The 13,855-nt window shown below is 49.2% G+C and overlaps 1 protein-coding gene across 3 annotated transcripts in view; it reads left to right on the top strand.

Annotated features, from left to right (window-relative positions):
- The window catches only part of DNAH2 (dynein axonemal heavy chain 2), a 108,350-nt gene that overhangs the window by 56,603 nt on the left and 37,892 nt on the right, over positions 1–13,855 (top strand). For 2 of the 3 annotated variants that reach the window (XM_058675835.1, XM_058675833.1), the window contains 12 exons: positions 271–471; positions 879–982; positions 1,106–1,295; positions 2,021–2,201; positions 2,797–2,924; positions 3,299–3,451; positions 3,646–3,771; positions 8,386–8,604; positions 8,802–8,919; positions 9,164–9,300; positions 9,757–9,894; positions 10,000–10,158. In XM_058675835.1, coding sequence (XP_058531818.1) covers positions 271–471; positions 879–982; positions 1,106–1,295; positions 2,021–2,201; positions 2,797–2,924; positions 3,299–3,451; positions 3,646–3,771; positions 8,386–8,604; positions 8,802–8,919; positions 9,164–9,300; positions 9,757–9,894; positions 10,000–10,158 — 1,854 coding nt within the window. The remainder of the gene's footprint in view (positions 1–270; positions 472–878; positions 983–1,105; positions 1,296–2,020; positions 2,202–2,796; positions 2,925–3,298; positions 3,452–3,645; positions 3,772–8,385; positions 8,605–8,801; positions 8,920–9,163; positions 9,301–9,756; positions 9,895–9,999; positions 10,159–13,855) is intronic. The other variant, XM_058675834.1, reaches the window with a different exon arrangement.

The following is a 13,855-nucleotide window of genomic DNA, read 5'->3' as shown; positions in this document are numbered from 1 at the left end:
AGGGGAGGCACAGTTGGTCAGGCACAGATTAGAAGTGAACCAAAGAGGTGAGTGCCAAAGAATCAGGATGAAGTGCCTTGCAATGGAAACCCAGAGAAGAAAGTTTGGGGTGCAGTGAAATTATGTTCTCCGGTATTGGTGTTGGGAGTTAGGGCGGGTGGGGACTAGCACCAACTGGAATTGAGTAAAGGTAGCGTTGGGGCGGGATGTGGTGTGACTAGGGTTGGAGGTATTGCGCTGTCTGCTCTCCTCCATGGCCTTTTCCCACAGGTGTCAATACTAAACAAGTACTCAGAAGCCATCAGGGGGAACTTGACCAAGATCATGAGACTTAAAATCGTGGCTCTGGTGACAATCGAGATCCATGCCCGAGATGTACTGGAGAAGCTCTATAAGAGCGGCCTCATGGATGTCAACTCCTTTGACTGGCTCAGCCAACTTCGGTTCTACTGGGAGAAGGTGTCAGAAAAGGCCGGTTCCCCACCCTGTGGAATCTTTGAGTCATGCTCTCCAACTACAAGATCTACCCGGCTCTTGGTTCTGTGACAATGCCCCCAACCAAGCCCCCTTCTTTACTGTATCCCAGCTCCTTAGTCTAGAGTGCCAGGGACACCCTTTGGGTGTCACTTGAAGGGGATTCAAAAAGTACCAGGCATGGCTCTAATGGACTGGTGTAGACAGGCAATTTTGAAATTCTCTTTCCATCTTGGCAGTAAACCTTCCGTCTAAGACAGAACTCCTAGTCTTCTAACTGTACCCTCTCTGCCCTTTCTGAGCCCTTCTCTCAGCCATCTGTCCAGCACAGGCTATCCCTCCAAGCATTTCTCTCTCTCTCTTTTCTCTCTCATTCTGTCTCTCATATTCTGCTGTTTCCCCAGGATCTTGATGACTGTATGATCCGCCAGACCAACACACAGTTCCAGTATGGCTACGAGTACTTGGGCAACTCTGGCCGGCTGGTCATCACTCCTCTGACAGACAGGTTCACCACAGGGAGACGAGGGGTTGGGGGGGGCACAGTGGGATGAGTGAGGTGGTCAGGGGTTGGGGTGTTAGTGGGAGGAGACTCTGAAAGGTTGATTCCAGTCCCACCCTCAACTCTCAGGTGTTACATGACTCTGACCACGGCCCTGCACCTGCACCGAGGGGGCTCTCCTAAAGGTCCAGCTGGCACAGGAAAGACTGAGACTGTCAAGGACCTGGGCAAGGCTCTGGGCATATATGTCATCGTGGTCAACTGCTCTGAGGGCCTGGACTACAAGTCCATGGGCCGAATGTACTCAGGACTGGCCCAGGTGAGGACCCTGCCTATGTGTCCCAGCAATGCCTTGTACATCATTCAGTGTCGCAAAGTCAGGGCTTTGGAACTTACCACAGGGACTTCTTACATTCAGGGATGTCCCTTCACCTCCCTCAGCTTCAGGTTGCTTATTGTGAATCAGAAGGTTATGAAGGCTTAAGGATGGTCATGTACGCAAGCTGTCTGGTACTCAGCACATGCTCACTGCAGACCTGGTTCCCAACGCAATTCCTTTCCAGCCCATATCTTTTCTAGAACTGTCTGATTGGCCCCATCTGCACAGAGCCACCACAGTGCCACTCTGTCACTCTTCTTCCCATCTCCTTAGAGGCCACCTTACACATACAAATCTACTTAACAGATTTATTTTATTTATTTGAAAAGCGCAGTAACAAAAAAGGAGAAGCAGAAAAGCCAAATGGCTGTAAGAGCCAGGGCTGGGTCAGGCAGAAGCCAGGAGTCTGAGACTCCATCTAGGCCTCCCATGTGGGTGATAGTGGTCCAGGACTTTGTCCATCTTCTGTTCTTTTCCCAGGTACATTACTAGGGAGCTGGATGGGAAGTGAAACAGCGGGGATTTTACTGGCACTGTAGTGTAAGATGTCATTCTCCCAGCATAAAAACATTTTAAGGAAGAGTACCTTAGTCACATTTGCTAGTGTCTTGGGGCACCTCTCCCATTCCTAGTCCCTCTGCTCCTCATCCCCCTCAACTCAACAGACTGGCGCCTGGGGCTGCTTTGATGAGTTCAACCGCATCAATATCGAGGTGCTGTCGGTGGTGGCCCAGCAGATCCTGTCCATCCTGTCTGCCTTGACTGCTGGCCTCACTCGCTTCCATTTTGAGGGCTTTGAAATAAACCTGGTGTGGTCCTGTGGGATCTTCATTACCATGAATCCTGGTAGGTGGTAGGGAGGAGAGGGGGCTCCCATGGGGAAGACTGAGTGTTCGTGGCAAATAGCCATATATCCCTCCCTCCTCGCTTCTCTGCCAAAGTGTTCAGCTAAGAGAAATCTGTTAGGGGAGCAAAAGGTGAGAGGACAGACAGTTTCTGGGAGGAAGTGGGGGGTCTTACTGTTTTCCTGGGGCAGGGTTAATGACCACCTGTATGTATGTGTGTAACCCAGAGTTCTGGTCTACCTGTCATGATCTCCCCTTAGGAGTAGCTGTGGGGGAAAGGGCTTGATTACACGCAGCCCAGGCTGTGAAATCCAGCCCAGAAAGGGTTCAGATCCTAGAGGACTCAGAGAAGCAGCTGTGACTTCTGTCAGGGCTCCTGGGAAATGGGAGAGAGGATCAGAAAGACCAAAACGGGAAGAGCTGCCTGAGCTGAGATGCAAGAGAAGGGGTGTTGTGTTGTTGAGCTGGAGTTGGGGAGAAGTCAGGGATGGGGCTAGGGTCGGGGAGGGTCAGGTTAACAGGGAAGTGGGTGTGGAGAGACAAGGCGGGATAAAGACCCAGGCAGGTTCTGAAAGAACCATGGTGTTGTATTTCAGGGTATGCGGGCCGCACGGAGCTCCCCGAGAATCTCAAGTCCATGTTCCGTCCCATTGCCATGGTGGTGCCCGATTCCACCCTCATTGCCGAAATCATTCTCTTTGGGGAGGGCTTTAGCAACTGCAAGGTATTCTGATAATGCATTCTATCTCATGGTTTCATTTCCTGTCCATCATCATTCACTGACAGAGAGGATTTCCCCCTCCCACCCCAAAGGCCTCACAATTAGATTATACTACAAAGAGCTTGCAAGGCTATCAGTAGGATGTGGAGGCAGAAAAAAAAAGTCAAAGGAGGAAGATGTCCCCTTCCATGATGCCACTAATCCATAACTGCACAAGATTCAGGAGGTTTTGTGATGGGAGTTGTCCACAGAGCATCCCATCCCCGCTTGCTTGGGGTCTGGGGACCTAGCTTCTCAGACCGATAACCACCCTTGCATGAAGCAGAGAGATGTGGGGGGAAAGATGGACAGTTTTCTACTCTGTTTTGATCCCCCAGATCCTAGCCAAGAAGGTGTACACTCTGTATTCCCTGGCCGTACAGCAGCTGTCCCGACAGGATCATTACGACTTTGGCCTGCGTGCCCTCACCTCCCTCCTGCGCTATGCCGGCAAGAAGCGCCGCCTGCAGCCTGACCTGACCGATGAGGAGGTAGACCTTAACCTCTGACGTGCCTCGTCCTACCCGCTGTGACTAAGGTTGTTCTGCTGCTTTCTTCCCACCCCCTTGCCCTGCTACCTGTTGTATTACCAAGGGCTGACTGTGCTAGTCTCTGTTCCCAGCTCTCAATGTCTGAGACTCAAGCCTAAGCCCTTTTCCCTCTTTAAGTCTTTTTCCCTCTCTAGGTTTTGCTGCTGTCCATGAGGGACATGAACATTGCCAAGCTCACCTCGGTCGATGTGCCTCTGTTCAATGCCATCGTGCAAGACCTCTTTCCAAACGTTGAGCTGCCTGTCATCGACTATGGCAAGGTATTCACGCCTCAGTGCCTCACCCTGCCTCACCTCGGAATGTGCCTCCGGGAACTAGGTGGCTTCCTTGCCTTGTTCTGTCATCCACTAGCCCTGGACTTGAGCATAGGTGGGTTCAGCTCTGTGGGCTTCCTTATCCATGAAATGATACAGATGTCTAACTCCAGCTACAGCCCACCTGCCCCCACAACTCACTTCCACAGCCCACCTGCCCCCACTCATTCCCACAGCCCACCTATCCCCACACTTATTCCCAAGTGGCAGTTCTTTGACCTCTCTGAGACCTCGAATCTGCTGGCCTTTCTGCTTCTCCATTGCCCATTGTTCCTCTGCTGCCTCTACTTCTCCCTTCACTTAGGGAGTTTGGAGGAGAGCCTCCTAAGTGCTATTCTATATATGAGAGAAGTGCAGTAGAGGAGGTAGGAAGAAGGGGGGGGTTTAGAAAGTTTAGGAACTTTCTTTTCTGACAGTATGGTAATAGAGATAATCATGAAAAAAAATAATTTCAACTGAAACTACTAAAATGTTGGATGGGAACATAAAATAGCATCTTGTTGAATGCCTTGCTAAGTTGGCAAGAAAGAAAGAATTTTGGAGATGTGGGAGTAAAAGCAGAAACCCTGAGAAGGAGTGAGTGCCAAAGCTGGCTCTCTCCCTGAATCATTTTTCATCCAACTTGAGGCATTGCAGTTAAGAGAGAAAGCAGCCCAAATTTGGAGGTGTGGCACAAAATCTTGTGCCACATAAATCTCAGCCCAGAGAGGAGAAATGCCCTCAGTGAACGGGAGAGTGAGAATTTCACCATGTAGAAGGCCAAATACAGAAAGCAGGCTTGCTCTTAAAATTTATTTATTTATTTCCAAGGCAAAGAAGTTGGGGCAGGGAAGAGAGAGTGAGCAAGCTCCCATCTGTTGGCTTTCTCCCCAGATGTCCTCACCACCCCACCCCAAACAGCTGTGACTAGGCCAGGCTGAAGCCAAAAGGCAGGAGCTCAATCCAGGTCTACGTGGGTGGCAGGCACCCAACTACCCGCTCCCCAGAGTGCATTAGCAGGAAACTGGAATGAAGAGCAGAGGCAGAACTCAAATCCAGGCACTGTGGCATGGGCTGTGCGCACCCCAAATGGCAGCCTGACTACCCGACAGAGCGAGGTGTCAAATGCGAACCCCAACACTTGCTCATTTGACCTATGATGATTCAATAAAGGAGGAAAATCTCCTTTGGGATTTCCTAACCATTAGCTGGCCTCTACAAGGCAATAAATAGCTCTACTGGGTTAAACACGCATACGCACACACACCCTTTGAGCTTAGATTTTAATTTTAAGCAGTATTTAGGCTCTAAGTGACCCCAGCTGACTGATAGAAACTAAAGCAACTGATCTCTGGAGGGTGGAAACATCAACATGCACCTTTGAAGAATCCTTACACATAAAAGTCCAAGGCAGTGGAGGCGAGCGTTTGGCCGAGTGGTTAAGTTCCCTCTTGGAACATCCACATCTCCCATCAGAATGCTTGGTTCAAATCCCCCGGTCCTCCACTTCCAGTCCAGCTTCCTGCCAAGGCACACCCTGGGAGGCAGAAAAACACAGTGGCGTCAGGTCCATGAAGATTCTAAAACTGTTGAAATGATAGGCACAGAGTTGAGCAATTGCTCTGTTTAATATGTTTAAAGAAAGAAAAGAGAAACTTGACATTCTAAGCCAGGACAAGAGACTTCCAAACAAAGGGGACTTAAAAAATTTTTTTCTAGCAATTAAAATATTATATTAGAATTGAGGGGAAGTAATCTCAATAAAGACAGGACCTTCAGGTTAAAAAAAAAAAAGATTAAGGAGGCAGGCATTTGATCTGATGGTTAAAATGCCAGCTACACACATGTTGGGGTGCTTGAGTCCCACATCTGCTCCTGATCCCAGCTTCCCCCAGTGTGCACCTTGGGTAGGTAAACAGCAGGTGATGGCTCAAGAGGTGGGTTCCTGCTACCCACATGGAAGACCCAGAATGAGTACCTGGCCTCCCAGCATTGGCCCCTTGCCCAGAGCTACTGCAGACGATCCAAGAGCAAACCAGAAAGTAGGTCTCTGCTTGCTTTTCTCTCAAACTGAAAAAAAAAAAAAACAAAAAACCTAAGTGAATAAGAATCTACCAAAACTCCACTAAATCAATAAATTCTTGAGACACACATACCCTACATGGTTGAGAGCGTGGGAGACAGCCACGTCTCAAGCATCAGAAGGAAATGGATGCATTTTGACGTCGTTAGCAAGCCTAAGAAGGCTGGATGTGCAAAAAATGGATAGACCATCTTCACAGGGCCCAACATTTGCCTCCTATACCTGGGGTAAAACGTCAGAGCCTAGATCTGGTGCCACCAGGCATAGTTGTGAGAGCCCTGCGGCAGGGTAACAGAAGGCGGCCCGTGATAGTGAGGATTAAGCAGATGTTTCTTCACAGAATGCAGACACCTTGGTCGGCTTTCATCTCGCAGCCGGCAGAATGGTGGCAGCCAGACAGGCAGTTGGGGAACTTATCTCAGGGGAATCTGTCTGGCCAGAGAGGGTTGGCTAAGATTCGGAAAGCAGAAATGTGTCAACAGTGGCCCAGATAAATCACCTTCAGGACTCCCCTGCAGTGCACAGGCTCCACCCACACACTCAGGGTTTCGTTTTTAGTTTGTTTTGTTTCCTACCCTTGATGGAAATGGAAGTCCATGGCTCTGGACTTCTCTGGAGGAGAGAAGCCAAAAGAAGCAGGAAAAAGCAAGGGGAAAGAAAACAGGTGATAGAGATAGGAAAAGTTTACAGCAAATCCATCAGTAGTTATCTCAGAGACAGTGTCAAGGGGTTGGACTTAAGAAACACTATTGGGAACGGAGATATTCCAGAACGTAGAGCAGGCAGAAGTGGAAGGAGGGGAGACGCAGAAGCCAGTGTAGGGCAGATGGGATCCAAACAGCAGGAGCTTCAAAGAGAAACAGAGCCAATGGGAGTGGTGCTGTCAATCATGACCTATTCGGGGAGAACACCCAGAGCTGAAGAACGTGTTTGTGTGTGTATTGGAAAGTCAGATATACAGAGAGGAAGAGAGACAAAAAGGAAGATCTTCCGTTCGCTGTTTCACTCCCCAAGTGGCCACAACGGCCGGAGCTGTGCTGATCCAAAGCCAGGAGCCCGGAACCTCTTCTGGGTCTTCTACATGGGTGCAGGGTCCCAAGACTTTGGGCCATCCTCCATTGCTTTCCCTGGATGGGAATCAGGGCCACCAGGGATAGAACCGGCACCCATATGGGAGCCTAGTATATGCAAGGCAGGGACTTTAGCTGTTAGGTTATCATGCCTGGTCCCTAAAGAATATGTTTCTAATGTGAAAGTATCTGTGTGTGTGTGATTTAAGAGACAACATGAATCCTTAGGAAAGCCTATTCTGTGGAATTTAAAAACACTAGGACAAGGGCCTGGCACGATGGCTCAGTGGCTAAATCCTCATCTTGTGTGTGTCGGGATCCCTAATGGGTACTGGTTTGTATCCCAGCTGCTCCACTTCCCATCCAGCTCCCTGCTTGTGGCCTGGGAAAGCAGTCGAGGACGGCCCAAAGCCTTGGGACCCTGCACCCACACAGAAGACTGGACCAAGCTCTTGGTTCCTGGCTTCAGAGCAGCTCAGCTCAGCTCCAGCCATTGCGGCGACTTGGGGAGTGAACCAGCAGATGGAAGATCTTATACTCTGTGTTTCTTCTCTCTGTAAATCTGCCTTCCCAATAAAAATAAATAAATCTTTAAAAATACTATGACAAGGAAAAGATTTTTTTAAAGATTTATTTATTTTTATTACAAAGTCAGATATACAGAGAGAATGAGAGGCAGAGGGGAAGATCTTTCATCCGATGATTCACTCCACAAGTGACCACAATGGCCGGTGCTGCGCCGATCTAGAGCCAGGAGCCAGGAACTTTTTCCAGGTCTCCCACATTGGTGCAGGATCCCAAAGCATTGGGCCGTCGCCAACCACTTTCTAGGCCACAAGCAGGGAGCTGGATTGGAAGTGGAGCTGCCAGGATTATAACTGGTGCCCATATGGGATCCTGGCGCGTTCAAGGCGAGGACTTTAGCTGCTAGGCCATGCCACTGGGCCCGTCTATACGTATTTCTATTATATATTCAGACAACTAAACTATTAATATTATATTAGCAACAACCAAGAGCCTTAGTAGTGCATTGCGTTCCTTGTACAGGCAGCACCAACAAGAATATGAAATGTATGGGTGAGCTGCAAGGTCACATGTCTTTAGCCACAGTACTAAGCACCTACTGCAGAGACCTGGTAAATATTTGTCAGAATAATAGAATATTGTTGAATAGAACAGAGTAATAAACACAGAAAACAATGTGTGGAGCTCCAAGTCAGACATTGTGCAGATGAGGAAACCAAGGCTTTGAGGAGTAACCTACTCTGGGTGACACAGCTCGAAGCTGGGGCACTCCGCAGTTGGCCAGCCTCCCAGCAAGCAGAAACTGGCCTGGAGCCATCTTCTACAGCCTGGAAGTATCCCTTACTGTCCTCTGGGGGCCTCATTCTTTTTTTTTTTTTTTTTCTTTTTCCTGTATTCCCACAGCTGCAGGAGACCGTCGAGCAGGAGATTCGAGACATGGGCCTGCAGAGCACACCGTTCACCCTCACCAAAGTTTTCCAGTTGTATGAGACCAAGAACTCCCGCCACTCCACCATGATCGTGGGCTGCACGGGCAGCGGCAAGACGGCCTCGTGGCGCATCCTGCAGGCCTCTCTGTCCTCCCTGTGCCGCGCTGGAGACCCCAACTTCAACATCGTTCGAGTACGGAGGGAGCGTCGGGGCTGAAGCAATGGAGGGCAGCAGGGAGGGTCAAGGGTATGTCAGAGAGGCCTGGGACAGATGAGAGTCGGAAAGGAGCCAGATGCCAGGATCCTCAGGGGGCGCTGGGGATAGAGGAGGCTCTGGATAGTTTTGACTGCCAGCCGCTCAAAAAATACCCTTTTTGGTGTTGATATTAGGAGTTCCCTTTGAACCCCAAGGCGTTGTCCCTGGGAGAGCTTTATGGGGAATATGACCTGAACACAAACGAGTGGACAGACGGCATCTTGTCTAGCGTCATGCGGGCGGCATGTGCAGGTAGGCAAAGGTCATGGCAGGGATGGGGGCGGAGAGACAGCAGACACCTGGTGCCCCCATGGGGTGGGGGTTGGGAACCCTGAGGTTTGGGAGCACAGATTTGGGAAAAAGAGATCTTCAGTGGTCTGGGAGCCTCAAAGTGGCACACAGAGCACGTGTGTGTGTGTATGTGTGTGCACATGTGTGTGTGTGTGGCAGTGAGGTGAGACATTCCTGCCTTCCTAATCATCCCGCTGCTGCAAAGACGAGAAGCCGGACGAGAAATGGATGCTCTTCGATGGGCCAGTGGACACTTTGTGGATTGAAAGCATGAACTCTGTCATGGACGACAACAAGGTGTTAACCCTCATCAACGGCGAGCGCATTGCGATGCCAGAGCAGGTACAGGGCTGCGGCTAGATCCCCCGGGCCCTGCAGGAGGACCACTGAAGGCCTGGGCTCTAGGGCAGGAGCCCTGGAAATGCCATTTGAAGAATGCTGAGGAAGGGGAGGGGGCATGGATTCAGAGAAAGCCACCACTGGAGGGAAAATGCTTTACCTGTCTTGGATGTTCAGGCTGCCAGGAAGACCCGCAGAGGCTTGGGTGGACGTCCTCAGCCTCGTTGCCACTGACACAAACAATGCCAGAGAAAGTAATTTTTCATACACATAATGTCGAGTAAGCACTAATTTCTTGTAAAAACCAAACCATTGCAAACACCTTAAATCTCCATTCTTTGTGCCTTGCTTTGGACTCGGCAGAGACACCATAGGGCATCAAACTTCTGGAATCTTCTTTGTTGCTCTCGATGAGGTGGGGGCAGAAAAGCAAGATTCTGACTAAGGTATGGCCTCCAGGTGTCGCTCCTGTTCGAAGTGGAGAACTTGGCGGTGGCCTCTCCAGCCACCGTGTCTCGCTGTGGGATGGTCTACACAGACTACGTCGACCTGGGCTGGAAGCCTTACGTCCAGTCATGGCTGGATAAGAGACCAAAGGTATGAGGGGAAATTTGAGGAACAGGGATGTGGCCAGCCTGCAGGACATGGGAACAAGAAAACTAAGAACCCTCCTCAGCCCTCCGCTGGTTTATCCCCCTGCAGGGTGAAGTGGAGCCCCTTCAGCGCATGTTCGATAAGTTCATCAACAAGATCCTGGCCTTTAAGAAGGACAACTGTAACGAGCTGGTGCCTGTTCCAGAGTACAGCGGCATCATCTCACTCTGCAAGTTGTACTCGGCCCTGGCCACACCAGAGAATGGGGTGAGGACCACCACACACACACACCCACTAAGGCAGGGCTGAGGCCAGCCAGGGAGGGCTCATACCTGCATGGGGCCGACCTTAGAGTGCAAGTATGTCTGAGGGATGATTGGAACCTCAGGCTTGAATAGAGCAGACACTCCAAGGCCAACAGTGTCCATGGAGGAAGGGAGGTGTGTGTGTGTGTGTGTAATTATAAGGCCAACTGGAGACTGTAAATTAATTGTGGTACACATTGGGGTTCACTGTAACTTCCCACTGTATGTGTGGAGCTGAGAACAGTTCACTTGTCTCTGCTTTCAACTTCCCTTTAATAGACAAACAGTTGACCTTGATGGAAGTGAGGTCTTGGAAACCTATCTCAGCAGGAAGGAGTTCACAATCTCCTTTGGTGAGGGGTTTTAGTAAACTTCAGGGCCTGGCACCAGGGCTCAATTGGCTAATCTTCCCCCTGCATGTGTCAGAGTCCCATATGGGCGATGGTTCATGTCTCAGCTGTTCCACTTCCGATTTGGCTTCCTGAAATGTACCTGGAAAAGCAGTAGAGAATGGCAGAAGGCCTTGAGACCTTGCACATGGGTGGGAAACCCAGAGCAGGCTCTTGGCTCCTGGCTTTGGACTGGCTCAACGGCAGCCATTGCAACCCCTTGGGGAGTGAACAAACGGATGAAAGATCTTTCTCTCCTCTCTGTAAAATCTGCCTTTCTAATAAAAAAAAAAATTCTTAAAAGGAAATTTCTGATGAACTGAATATTTAGTAAAAATTTTATTCCATTTAGAATTATAGAATAAGGACCAACATTTGATTTGAAAAAAAAAAAATGTTGTTGAGCTGAGAACACTGCCCCAAGGGATAAGCACTTGGGATAGTGGTTGAGGTGCTCTTGGGATGCTCTCGTCCCTGACCCTCTAGGGCCTTGGGCTGAGTCCAGTCTAGTTTCTAATTCCAGCTTTCAGTAAGGTGCATTACAGGGTCAGCAGGTGATGGCTCAAGTACTTGGATTTCTGCATTTCCTCTGGGAGACCTGGGTGGAGTTCAAGGCTCGTGGCTTTAGCCTGGCCCAGCCTGGGCTGCTGAGGGCAACTGGGGAGTGAATCTGTGTGTGGATGAGCTCCATGTGCCTGTTTTTCTCCCTCTTTGTCATTCTGCATTTGAAAAAAGTGAAAAATAAATTTCAAAAAATATCATGCCATATGTCCTAAGATGCTGCTTAAATAACAATGTGTTTTGAGTTTTATATTGCTACATATTGATTCATTTCATCGCTTTAATAGCTATGCCAGAGAGCTTTAAAAAAATCCCTTTAAAAATATACATTATGAACAAAGTGTGTGTGGATTTCAAAGTGTATTAGACCATAAGTTCATCTTTAAATTGCAGGTTTTTTTAAACGATGTATTTTACTTATTTGAAAGTCAGAATTATAATGAGAGAGGGAGATCTTCCATCTGCTGGTTCACTCCCCAAATAGCCACAACAGCCAGAGGTTGGCCAGTCCGAAGCCAGGAACTAGGAGTCATATCTGGATCTCCCATGTGGGGGCAGGGGTCCAAATACTTGAGCTGTCCTCTGTTGCTTTCCCAGGCACATTAGCAGGGAGCTGGATGGGAAATGGAGAAGCAAGAACACATCAGAGATGGCAGCTTAATGACAACCCCCAACCTTCAGTTTGAAAGAGATTTTGAAGTCCCCTGCTGTACTATTCCATGGTAGAACATTGCATTTTATCTGTCCATGCCTCTGTTGGTGAACACTTTACTTCCTCTCTAGTCTTTCTGTGGTTAAAAGCATGTCTCCAGAATGTCTCTGTCCCTGTCTCCTGGAGCCTCCTTGGCAGGAAGGCCTTGAGTTGGGGAGCACTGGGTGCTAGCTGCATTAGTGTGATGGAACAGAGAGGAAGCTTGGGAAAACTGCCAAGCTCCAAGAAGTTCCAAAATTTATATGAACCTTTCAGGAGGTTGTAGGTCAACATACACATTCCATTTATTTTTAAAAATTTAGGGCTGGGGCTCGGCACAGTAGCCTAATGGCTAAAGTCCTCGCCTTGCATATACCAGGATCCCATATGAGTACCAGTTATAATCCCGCAGGCCCTAGTTCCCATCCAGCTCCCTGTGTGTGGCCTGGGAAAGCAATGGAGGACAGCCCAAAGCCTTGGGACCCTGCATCCACGTGGGAGACCTGGAAGAAGCTCTTGGCTCCTAGCTATGGATCAGCTCAGCTCTGGCCATTTTGGCCACTTGGAGAGTGAATCAGTGAACAGAAGATCTTCCTCTCTGTCTCTCCTCCTCTCTGTATATCTGCCTTTTCAATAAAAATAAATAAATCTTTAAAAAATTTGAGCTGGTATTGTGGCATGGCTAAAGCTGCCGACTTCAACACTAGCATCCCATATGGTTACCCATTAAAGTCTCAGCTACTCTAGTTCTTTTTTTTTTTTAAGGTTTATTTTAATTGAAAATGCAGATCTACAGAGAGGAGGAAGAGAGACAGAGAAGAAGAGCTTCTGTCTGCTGATGCACTCCCCAAGTAGCCACAATGGCCGGAACTGAGCTGATCCAAAGCCGGATGTCAGGAGCTTTTTTTCAGGTCTCCCACGCGGGTGCAGAGTTCCAAGGCTTTGGGCCGTCCTCGACTGCTTTCCCAGGCTACAAGCAAGGAGCTGGATGGGAAGTTGAGCAGCTGGGATATCAACCTGCATCCATATGGGATCCTGGTGCAGGCAAGGCAAGGATATAACCACTAGGCTACCATGCTGGGCCTCCAGCTACTCTAGTTCTGATTCAGTTCTCTGCTGATGTGCCTGGGAAAGCAGCAGAAGATGAACCAAATGTTTGGGTCCCTGCACCCATGTGGGAGACCTGAAGAACTCTTCTGGCTCCTGGCTTCAGCCTGGCCCAGCCCAGTTTATGAGGGAATAACATCTGGGGAGTGAACCAACAAATGAATGAGAGCACTCTCTCTGTGCAACTTGACCTTTCAAATAAAAAAAAAATTGAAAAGCAGAGTTATAGAGACAGGTAGGGAAACAGAGAGCTCTTCCATATAGCCACAATGGTCAGGACTGGACTGGGCCAAATATAGGAAGTCTAAAAACTCCATTCAGATCTCCCACATGGTTGGCAGGAACCACTTGGGCCATCTTTTGCTGGTTCCCCAGGTGCATTAGCAGGGAGCTGGATGGGACTCGAATTAGCACCACCATGTGTGTTTTAGAAACAGCCCCATGGGGCTGGCGCCATGGCCTAGTGACTAAAGTCCTTCCCATGAATGAGCCGGGATCCCATATAGGTGTTGGTTCTAATCCTGACAGCCCTGCTTCCCATCCAGCTCTCTGCTTGTGGCCTGGGAAAGCAGTTGAGGATGGCCCAAAGCCTTGGGACCTTGCACCCGTGTGAGAGACCCAGAAGAGACTCCTGGCTCCTGGCTTCAGATTGGCACAGCATCGCCTTCGTGGTCACTTGGGGAGTGAATCATTGGACAGAAGATTTTCCTCTCTCTCTCTCCTCCTCTCTCTCTCTATATATATATATCTCACTTTGTAATAAAAAGAAAATAATCTTAAAAAAAACCAGCTCCATGGTTTTCGAGACAGAACTATGGAAGGAAGAAAACGCAAAGCCATGGCGGTGACCTTTGCTGTCCGGTAGATCCTCCCAGTTGTTAGAAGCCCTTCCTCGCCTCTTCTTCCGTGCA

Source organism: Ochotona princeps, chromosome 17 (assembly GCF_030435755.1).
Source record: "Ochotona princeps isolate mOchPri1 chromosome 17, mOchPri1.hap1, whole genome shotgun sequence".
Lineage (NCBI taxonomy): Eukaryota > Metazoa > Chordata > Mammalia > Lagomorpha > Ochotonidae > Ochotona > Ochotona princeps.
This window is presented reverse-complemented; position numbering and strand designations above follow the sequence as displayed.